Source organism: Protopterus annectens, chromosome 5.part0, assembly GCF_019279795.1.
Source record: "Protopterus annectens isolate FY-2018-M chromosome 5.part0, PAN1.0, whole genome shotgun sequence".
In the NCBI taxonomy this organism is placed as follows: domain Eukaryota; kingdom Metazoa; phylum Chordata; order Ceratodontiformes; family Protopteridae; genus Protopterus; species Protopterus annectens.
The window spans coordinates 1341648260-1341659886 of record NC_056735.1 but is presented as its reverse complement, the minus strand read 5'-3'; the positions used below and the strand labels follow the sequence as shown (position 1 = coordinate 1341659886).

Genomic DNA, 11627 nt, shown 5'->3' with positions numbered 1-11627 from the left:
CTGGTGCTAGTATCAGTGTATGTCTGGGTATTTCCAGTCAAGCAATATAATGTGGTTTGGGGGGCTTGATATATTCATGTATTCCAACATAGGCCAGGTGCAGTTCCTGGTATTAGGACAGTAGTCTGTAGCAGGCTATATACTGGGAGGCGGTTTTAGCCATTGGTATTTGACCATGGCTAATCCATGCTGTTTCTTGTTGTGGTACCAACATAGGGGTGTGGTTATCCTTGACATTTATTGCTAGTCACCCTCCTTTTGTAGCTTGTTCCATGTTTTGCGGCTGTACAGCACAGTATGAGGTGTAACCTGGTAGTGTTAGGGTGCTGATTTGAGCCTTGACCCAGTTTTCTATTACAGGACTGATATCAACATTCTCCATACTGTGTGCGTTTACACTGCATGCATCTTGCTGTTTAGACTTCTGGCATTGGGTAGCATTACATCTAGGTTCCTATCCCTTGTGGTACCTATGAAGGTGGGTTTGTGTTTTGAGACTTACCTATTCAGGGCATGCTGTGGGTACTGACAGCCTTTGCCAGTATCCATGGGGCCTGGACTGATAGGTGCATGCCACCCCTAGCAGGTGGTGCATTATGTCATGCTCAGCATGTCTTCCCAGGCTGAAACACATTGGCTCCCCTTTGACTAACTGCATTACTTCAGCCAGTTATTGCAATTGATCATCCCATCGTCATTTTGTGGATTCATGCTTGGTGAGGGTGGATGTTAGTCAGGGTCCTCAGGTGTGCATATAGTACATGGTGTTACATTCATGCCTCATGTGGTGCTGCAGGGCTGCCTCTGTCGGATGCACATATTACACTCCCTGTACATGTTTGTGAGCAGGTCATGTCATTTTAGGCATCCCTGTTATTATTTGAGTGAGTCAGAGGGGGTATCATTCCCAGGGTTCCTACTGAGCCAGTGTATGTGCTATGCGTTGCCTCTTTGCCAAGGCCAGGGCATATTGGGCACGCCTCCTTCTGCCTACTGGGGCAGGCTCAGGTTGTTCCTCCTCCGAGTCACGCTCTGCCTGTGATGGCCTTGGCAATGGTGGGGGGCTGTTTGGCCCAGCCCTATGCTGGTCCTGCTGCAGCTGTTTTTGCAAGATCATATTATGTAGCATAGCACATACCATGCCAATTTGGGTACATGTAGTTGGTGAGTACTGCAAGGCTCCACCAGATGTCTCCAGATACCGGAACCGTGACTTGAGCAGCCCAATCACATGCTCTATTACATTGCGTGTTTGTGCATGTGCCTCATTATGGCGTTCCTGTTCAGGTGTGTGTGCGTTTCTGATGGGTGTCATCAGCCACAACTCCAGTGCATAACCTGTATCCCCCACTAGGTGTCCGTGTGGGATGTCTCCATTGGCAAATGTCTGGTACAGCTGCGTCAAATGCCAGATGTGGGAATCTTGGTAGCTCCCAGGGCAGCCAGCAAACACATTCATTATTATGCCCTGGGCATCACACATGACCTGGCAGTTGATGGAGGGGAAGCCCTTGCGGTTAATGTAGGCCCTACCCTGCTCACCGGCTGGTGCTTTGATGCATATGGGCGTGCAGTCTATTGCACCCACTACCTCAGGGTATTCCGCTATTTGCTGGAAGAGACGCATATTGCTGGCCAATACCTCACGGGCATTGGGGAAATATACATGATCACGACATGTGCTGACATGGCATCCAGGAACTGGTGCAGTACCCTGGAGGCTGATGCCTGTGATATCCCCATCATATCACCAGTTGGTCTTTGGAAGGTACCTGTTGCTAGTATTCTTAGGCCAACACATACCTTGGTTTCCACTGGCATGGGTTCCCCTCTGTTGGTTCTGTGTGTGAGGCGTGGCCTGCACAGCTCGACTATTTGCTACAGGAGCTCTCTGTCCACTCTATAATGCTCTACTATCTCCAGCTCATGTAACCCATGGTAGGTGACCCTGGGCCTGTACACTCTTCTCCGTCTCCTCACTGTGGGTTGTCTGGCACCATCTGCATTGTCACCACCCTCAGCAAGTCACCTATGTCTCATTATGACAGCTATGGCAGCCCCTAACATTTCTGCTCTGAGTTCAGCTTTTTCAGTTTTCACTTCTAATAGCTTATTCCTGTCTTGCAGTGTCTCTTGAGAGAAACATCCTGCACTGCTGTTTGCAGAGTTTTAAGTGCTGGGCTGGGCTACTATTCTGCCTGTGTAATTGCCTGCTTCTAATTGTTTTCACCTGCTAGCTCCAGCAGTATTCCCTGCTAGCTTCCTACTAATTCTGTTGCTTCCTTTTTCCTTTCTGTTTCCTCAGGGGGGAGCAGTGTGCATACCAGCAGAAACGCGTTCATAGTGGCTTACACGCACGCACACATGCTTACACAGTTCAGGATCTGCCTGTTTGGGTTAAAACGCACGCACACCAGTGCAAACAGTCTTACAAGTCTGCCAACAGGCTCCCACATGCTCAGTCTGCCCTACACGCATCCACACTAGCGTAAACAGTCTTCAAAGTCTACCAACACACTCCCACATGCTCAGTCTGCCTTACATGCGCGCTCACTGCCCTACTCGCGCTTCATGGCGTGCACACGTGGGCATGCACGACCAGCAAGAAACTTTGGTGTAAGTAACAGTGTACACCTTCCATTTCTTGACTTTCCCATGCTTATCTCGTGGCACTCCTCTTTCCCTGATCTGTGTCTGTCATCTGTCATGTTACACTGACCTCCAATGAACTGCATTTCTTTCTACCATTCCCCTCTGTGATGTCACCTATCTCCTACTCCACTCCTCCCCCTTATGTATCTCTTACACTACTCAGACTGTGCTCATTTGCTATGTGACTGTGGGATTCAGTATCCTAACCCTCATTTACATGAGATTGCCTACTAATGCTTAGTTACATGTCTTAGACTCAGCTTCCCCTCTTAGCAACCACTACACGGTGGCCATGTTGTTTTTGGTATGCTGGTCCCTGCATTGTCATTCCATGTATTGAATAAAACCCACATTTGTGGGTTTATAACCTTCATTTTTATGTTTTATACAGCGCAGCCTGTTTGCGCGGGGCTGCACTGCGTTTAAACATCGGCGATCGCCGAAAAAAAAAATTATATATTTTTAATATTTGCATCAGGTTACCTTGCCAATGGCCACATATTTGGCCATTGGCATGCTGCCTGACACATATGCACCCTTTATTTGGAGCTGACATGGCTCCATTTTGATTTTTGCAGTAACGTACTCAGTTGTCAACTGAGTACATTTTTGCAGCTAAAACGTCTCTTACACGGGCTGGTTTCTGCTTCGTGAATTGCTAATATACCTCATTTGCATACATTTTGGCTGCAAGTGAGGTATTTAGCATATCCATGCCCAGTCCGTGTAAGAGACATTTTAGCTGGTCTCTTACACGGAGTTTCGGGCTGTTCCTGGATCGCGAGGCTTGCATGGAGTGTTACACATCTCTTACACTCAGTGCAAGCCTTTGTGAATCCTACCAATTGTGTCCAAGCCAGTAAGGGTATTGTATTGTATAGTCTTTTGATAAATCAAAGAATTTTTTTAGTGCATGTTGACAAATAGGACAGTCTTTTATTCTAACGGCAGTTGCATTAATTGTCAATTCTGAATATTAAACAGTAAAAATTATACCCTACTCTTTTCCAGCCATTAAAGTAAACAGTGTTGCAATGATGTTGCTGTAATTACTAGATATAGATAAAATGGACAGTAAGTTAAAATGGGATTATTTGCTTATGAAAAATGTTACAACTTTCTGATACATTTGTTACTATGACAAAGCTCAAATATGCAAATAAGGAGATCTGCATAATGATTAGCTCAGGATTCACAGATCCTTGCATAGAATAGGCTGGGCTGCTTCTGCTGATGCTCTTTACACTGGCAACTGAACCTTTAGCTGTTACTATCAGAAGCTGTGAAAACATCCAGGAGTTCAGTACAGGCACAGCAACTTAGGAAGTCATGCTCTCTACTGATAACATGCTACTTTGCTTTATCAGCTCTGAGACTTTCTCTCCTACATTATAACAAGCTCTTAAAGAATCTTAATCTGTTTATAAAAGATCTGTAGCCCTGCTCTCAATTTCAAATAATGAGGCAGATTAAAATGTCTGAGATTTAGTCAGCTGAGTTCATACTATCCCACAAGCTCTCTGGTTATTTCTGTGTCACATCTCTTATTTATTTTATTTATTTATTTATTGGCATTTGTTAACTGGGTTTGTCCAACTGGGCTTGTGGCCCATTTTCAGTGGAGACCTGAGGAGAAAAGCTCCAGTAGTACATTTTAAAACAAGTACAATTTTAAACAATACTGATATAATTGCAGTTATAGCAAAACAATTCACATATGTTGGGTTACATGCATAAAGTTAAAGTTGCATTAAAAAGAAGCTAAGTAACAATTTTACATTGATATAGTTCAATAGGTCAACAATAAACATTTTTTGCTTGTATAAAATTATGCAAATGCATAGTAGACACATTGAAAAGAGAGGTGTAATGAGGTACTAAGTATGGTCCTTTAGAGGGTACATAAAGGTAAGGAAGACTAGGTAGGGTCATGGCAAGGGCAGGTTCTGGAATTGAGAAAATAAGCTTTTAGTTCATTTTTAAAGTGTGAGGTGTGGGAGACTGAACGTAAGTCAAGGGGAAGTTTGTTCCAAGCATGGGCAAGGGAGTGTTTGTAGAGTAGTTTGCCTACTGACCTTTTTGGGTGGTAGATATCAAGTAATTGTTGGTTAGAAGTATGGAGGGTCTGGGATGGGATGTTTAATTATTTAACTTGGTTTGCAAATCTTTTTAAAAAAACATATAGTAAAATTATATCAGTGGTGGCAATATGAGAGTAAAAGCATTTGACATTAGCTTCAGTTGTTATTTTAGTACTGTTGGTAATATATATATATATATATATATATATATATTTCATAATTAGATTTTAAAACAGTGTTTAAATATATAATTTTTAGATATTTGGTTAATTGCATTATTATATAATTGATTGATTGATTATTGATGCGTGGGTATTATTTAAACACCAGTCTGTTATGTGTGTTTTTATCTGAGGAAGTCAAGTTGTACAACGAAAACGTGTGTGATATATATATTTTTTGCTTGCACGTTAATAAACAGTGGTTTTGTTACCTTATCGTGAGTTTCCATTCTCCGTGCTGTGGCGGATTCCGGACTGGTATTGCTGTTTGGTTTTGGAGTTTTGTGAGTTTATTTACAGCGGTTCTGTTTTTGGAGTTTATGGGATGTAGATGGAAACTAAGAAAGATAGAGATGGACAGAAGGAGGGTTTGTAAAGAATAGAGTGCAGCATATGAAATTGATATGATAGCAGAAATTGGGGAAGTTCAAGCCATTGAAGAGAGTTTAAAGAAATGCAGTGGTGTGAGTTGTATGGGGAGTTAGTAATGAATCTGGCTATTTTATGGTAAGTCTGTTGGAGTTTGTTTAGAGTGGAGGCCTGGATATTGGTAAGAACTGGGGCGACGTATAAGAGGGAGGGGAGGAGGAGTGCCTGGCCCAGGGTAAGTCCAGATTCAGGGGTTAGGAATTTTTTGTTTCGATATAGCAGACCTAGTTTTTTTTTTTTTTTTATACATTGGAGTATGTATAAGTTGAACTTGAGTTCGTCATTGATAATGACCCCTAGGAGTTTTGTGTGGGTGTCAGTTTGGATGGTTGTATTGTTAGAAGATGTAATAAAAAAGGAGGTTTTGTGATGAGAAAGAGAACGGGGAAGGAAAAGTAGGAGTTTGGTCTTTTTGGGATTTAGGATCAATAGGTTGTGAGAGAGCCATTGTTCAGTGGGTAGTAGGGCCTGTCGGGTCAGGGAGTGAAGTTCAGGAATGTTATTTGAGATGGATATGTGTGAAGTCATTGGCATACTGAATAAGGGAGGATTCTTTGCATGAGGGGTAAAGATCATTGGGGAAGATGTTAAACAAAAGGGGTCCCAAGATGGAGCCTTGGGGAACACCAGTGGAGATGGGAAGGAAAGGTGAGGAGGATGAGAGACATTTGACGGATTGTTCTCTGCCAGATAGGTAACTATTAAACCAGGCAAGTGTGTGGGGGGGGGGTAGGTGGAGATTTGCGAGTTTGGATAGTAGTAGAGGATGAGAGACAGCATTGAAGGCTTTGGAGAGATCTAGGAAGAGACAGGAAATGAGTTTATTGTTGTCTAGGGCCTCTACAATGATATAAGTGAAGGAGAGGAGGGCAGTGGTGGTGCTGTGGTGAGGACGAAATCCATGTTGGGTAGGGGTAAGTAAGTGGTGTGTGCGGAGGTGACTGAGAAGCTGTGAGTGAATATGTTTTTCTAATATCTTGGAGAGGGGTGAAAGGATGGCTATGGGTCAGTAGTTTGAGGGGTCAGTGGAGTTTCTACCTTTATGAAGAGGGATAGTGAAGAAAGATTTCCAAAGGGTGGGGACAGTTGATTCCAGAATACATTGATTAATTAGTATAGATATAGGATAGGCAAATGAGTCAGCAGCAAGTTTGAGGAATGTAGGGGATAGATTGTCAGTGGAAGGAGAGCAAGGTTTTAGCTTGAGTAGTAGAGATTTGATGTAAGTAATGGGAACTGGCTCAAAAGAAAGCAAAGTTGTGTTAGTAGGACTTGGAGACGTGGGTGTTGAAGTAGAGTTTGGCTTAGAGGTTACTAGATTTTGGATGGAAGAGATAAAGTGTTTATTCAGGAGGGTAGCTGTTTCCAGAGAGGAAGAGTTAGGGTATGGGGAGGGATTAGAGGGCTTTTCAGGATAGAGGATGTTGTTGAGAGTTGACCAAAATTTTCGAGGATTGGATTTGTTGTTAAGCTGAGCGGAGGTATAGTATGACTTTTTAAACAACATGTCTTACAAGGACAACAATCCTCCATTTTTCATTAAAATCTGTGTGCAAGTATTAGAGAATATACAATCTTATAAGCATTCATGTTCACTGCATATGGATCTTAAGGAACAAATCGATATGCCACTCATCCTTTTGTGGGGCCCATCAGGGAAAGGATTTCATGAGTTTCTTTCACCACAGAATCTTAGGAACAAGTTCTTTCTTCCCCAAAGTATAGCCATGCAGTCCTGTACTGAAGGTAATTTGTTTGGAAGACTCATCACCAGTATTTTATAAACCAGTCAAATCTAAAAAGTGTTTTTTTTATTTTATTTTATTTCATTAGTTTGATGGAAAGGCTAAGAAGAAAGGTTTAAGAAGCTTGTTTTTTTATTTATAGATTAAACTGTAACTGGCTGAGATAATGTCAAATATCTTTGTAAGTAACTTTGGGGAAAAAGTACAATGGTATTGTTAGGTGAGCATTTTGTTAATTGTGTCCCTGTATTAGACTGCAGTGTGCTTCCAGCTTTTATTATGGCAGTCACAAAAAAAAAGAAAAATAAAACAAAGTGATGGAAAGTAGTGTCCCTCTTCTTCCTGACATTTTGAAATCCATAGTAGAAAGCTAAAGCTTTGCTAAAATGAGATATAAAGTCAACAGTATAGGCAGAAATTATTCAAATTTCTGCATACGTTTGATTTAACTTACATTTTCCTCTCAAAATATCTATTTTATTCAGGCCTATGGCATCAGCTGCTAAATCACATTCTGCTAGTTCTACATTTAGGTAATTGTTGCAATATTGTTACAATGTTTGCATAAATTAGAAGTGCAGTTAAATGTATAGCTTATCTCAGTTTACTTCCTTGTGTAGCTACTACTTATATATATATATATATATATATATATATATATATATATATATATATTTATTTTTATGTGCATCATTAGTATTGTTTGCATTACTTTTCCATTTGTTTGGTACTACAAAAAAGTTTTCAGGGTTCTCAAAGATGCCTTTTTTCTTTTCTCGACTTCCCCTCAGGGTCTTCCAACCATAAAGGACCTTTCCATCAGTTCTGAGGCTATTTGTTCTCCTGCATTCAGTATCCCATGTGCATGGGTTAGAGCCGACAAGAGGGACCATCGCACAGCTAGCTAAGGAGTTGGTTTGTATCCTCATGTACGTGTATCAGAACAAGCTATGTGGGTGTTTAAAGGCCTAAACTACAACCCACAATGGCTAATGTGGGAACTCTCATCACATTGAGTGCCTGATATGCCTTCTTTGTGAATGTTAATGCATCCATCTACAAGGAGGATTGCCATCACAAGCTTGGTAGCACCAAGTCCACATCCCCATCTTGTGCTTTTCATTGCCTGCAAGACTCCACTTGTTAGTTTGTTTAACAGCAGAGTAGGACCTCCTTTTCCTCACAGGATGACAAGCTAATATCGACTGCTCACTCCTATCCTCCTTGACCGCCTTCTCCAATGCCAGAGCTAAAACTAGAACTTAGGCTGAGTCATATTCTGGGTTCTAGCCTTGTACGTTATGGTGGTGGGGTCAGGCTACTTCAAGCTTCATCAGATGACATATATCATCCACTGAAAGTGGATACTTAACACTGTCACTAAGGTAAGCTCCTATGTACTCACATATTTGAAATTAGATAAATATACTTGAACAAATAAGACATCTAAACCTTCTTTGTCAAATACGACAAATGATCACTCATTCTGGGGAATTAATGTTATTTGATGGCATGTGGTAACGAAATTGCTTTCATTGATTTATTACATGTAATATATGAATTCATTTTTATATTTTGCACTGCTTTTCATGCATTATTTTGAATATTTCTGGGATTTCTTTCCTTGTTTGGCAGCTCGATTTGCATATCTGCTGTGGTTGCTGAACACCTTCAGTCATAACAGTGTCACTTTCCCTCACTATCATGGAAACTGCTGCTTCAGTAACAGCTAACAGTACACAGACTACCTTGGTTCTGAATGTAAGTGGCATACTTAAGAGTGTTTGTCTCCTACCAGTTGTTGTCATCTTCTTGTATTTCATCATATTAATGCTGCATACCTTTTGTTCAGAAGCATCCTTCAGGGACAGCACTCGATACAGACTATTTGCTCATATGTTAGTGACAGACACCATACTATTAACTGTGTCAGTTACATTACTGTTGTTTATAGTGATGAAGATGAAGATTCCTGCTACAGTTTGTTACATCGTGATCATCATATCTGGGGTCAATTTTCTTAATACTCCACTCAACCTGGCAACTATGTCACTGGAACGCTACATTGCAATTTGCTTCCCACTACGACATGCTGAACTTTGTCGAGTAGAGCGGTTATGGATAGCTATTTTTGTAAACTTGATGCTCGCAATCTTGCCATATGTTATGGATTTTTACTTTCTCCTGAACTATAAGCAAATTACTGTATTTTCCCAAACAGTGTCATGCAACAGGGAAGCAGTCATTTTTACATCTGCTCAAGCTACATTATTAGCACTAACCTATGCTATTTACTTTATATTAGTTGGCACAACGATACTTTATACTTACATAAAAATAATGCTGGCATCTAGAAAAGTTACTACCAATAAAGCTTCTGTTTTAAAGGCCCGAAAGACAGTAACACTTCATGCTGTTCAACTTGTATTATGTCTTGGAGCTTTTGCTTATCCACTGTTAGAAACCTTTCTAAACAGAGTACATGACTGGCTCAGGGAAAATTTATCTTATGTGAACTTTTACATTTTTATGCTTTTCCCAAGATTCCTCAGTCCCCTAATTTATGGCTTGAGAGATGAGACCTTCAGAAGCTACATGAAACGGTATATGCCCTGTTATTCTTCAAAAATAGCTCCCACTGTTGGAAGCAAGTAAAACAGAAATAATGACTGAACATACTTCATCCATGCTTGTCTTCACATTTGGTGCAGAGGATTATGGTACCATTAATGAGCTGCTTACAGTGGTCCAGGATTTGATTCCTTCAGGATCCATTGCTTCTGTTAGCATGTCATTTAACCACACATACTGCCAGGCTGAGTAGAAATAAGGTCCATGGAGGTCAGTGCTGTACCCTGGTTAACAAATAAAGTTCAGTAAGCAAGGAATAACAAAAAAAAATGAAGGTAACAACATCACAGTTTTTCATGAAATATTTGTAAAATAAATATAAAATTATTTGATGTCATATATTAATGCAAACTGCAAGTAAACATGCACTAAACATATAAGAGGTAAGTGATGATGTCCCAGGACAAGTGTGCTACTACCCAAAATGGTGAAGTAGCACAGATGTCATAAGGTACTCGTATTGTGGGGATCTATATAAACATTCAGTTTTCAGGATCTTCATAGATCTACCAGAATCAGTTATTTCTATTCATGGCTAAACTGTCCTATAACTCTTTTTTCAAACCTACTAAAACAAAATTGTCTACAGAAAGCCAGCAAATCAAAAGTAATATACTTCTGCATGGAAATGGTTGAACAGAATCAGTTAACCCAGTATATACTTATTTTGCATTTTACTGTATTGTTGAATGTATGTTGCTTTTATATTTTGACAAGTTTATTAGTCCTACCTCTGGAACTATTTCTGAATAAATCTACAAAGTGATATCTAAGACTCTAACATTTTAAAATTAGTCTGAGGTCAGAGTTTCTCTTTTCATTATCATGTTTTAAATGTTATTTATAAACACCACTTTTATGTGGTACAAATAAAGTGTACAACATATATTAATTGAATACAACAATTGAATCAATGTTTGGTGTAGCAAAAATGTGTACAAGCATTTCTAAAAGAGAAAGAAAATGTCTTTGGTAGGTAATAACATATATATGAAACTTGGTTGAATGCCCATTTGGTTGAATCAGAAATGACTAAATTCAAATGGTTGAAAGCCCATTTCTTTGAAACACCTTTAATTGAATTCCAAATAATTGATGTAACAGAGTTTATACAAACATACCTCAGCACATAGACTGATGACTCTATACTGTTGATATTAAAATAGAAAGAGCTTATAGAGTAAATATTCCTAATTTGAGACTGACAAGTCATCTGAGACCTATATTGATTCAGACATACCAGCTAAAAAAGGAAATTTGTTTGATTTTTATGGAAGCAGAAACAATCTTAAAGGTTGCACACTTGAGAGTCTATGTAGCTGAAGCCTTACATTGCAAACACAAACTAATAGAAATGCATTATTTCCTTCCATAAAACTGCAGAAAAATGTAACTTTGTTTCAAGTTATTATATCCTACATTACTATGAGTCTTCTACCCACTTGGATTAAAATCTACACAGACTCTCAACGGACACAAAATAAATTAACAAAAACATAACAAAAAATGGAAGAGGGAGAAGGGGATGAAAGAAAAAGCAGCCTGCCAGCAAATGTGAAAGAGCAAATTATAGGCACTTCATGTTAGAGATTTCCTATGAATTCTTTTCCTGTGTTTCAAAAGGAAATAATGGATAAACCAAAGGAGATGAAAGTGTTTTCAAAAAAGTGAGAGGTTCTATAAATAATAATGGACTGCAAACATTAAATGAAGATTTTTCTAACTGGACATATGTTTATATGGACAAGGATATTTGATATAACTAAATTGTGAGTTGTAGTCTAAATGGTACTTTAAAACCATTGGAATCAGTAAAGAATAAAATATTAAATACCTATATGATTAAAGTAAAATAAAATATAAGTATT

At 39.5% G+C, this 11627-nt stretch overlaps 1 protein-coding gene across 1 annotated transcript; it reads left to right on the top strand.

Annotated features, from left to right (window-relative positions):
- Positions 1-8832: 8832 nt before the first annotated feature.
- On the top strand, positions 8833-9783 carry LOC122802366 (odorant receptor 131-2-like). The gene has a single exon (XM_044072000.1). It carries the CDS (start codon positions 8833-8835, stop codon positions 9781-9783), a length of 951 nt encoding a protein of 316 aa, XP_043927935.1.
- The last annotated feature ends 1844 nt before the right edge of the window (positions 9784-11627 follow it).

Excerpts from the sequence above, each read along its gene's own strand:
- LOC122802366 (XM_044072000.1), top strand. The coding sequence starts at position 8,833 with ATGGAAACTGCTGCTTCAGTAACAGCTAACAGTACACAGACTACCTTG.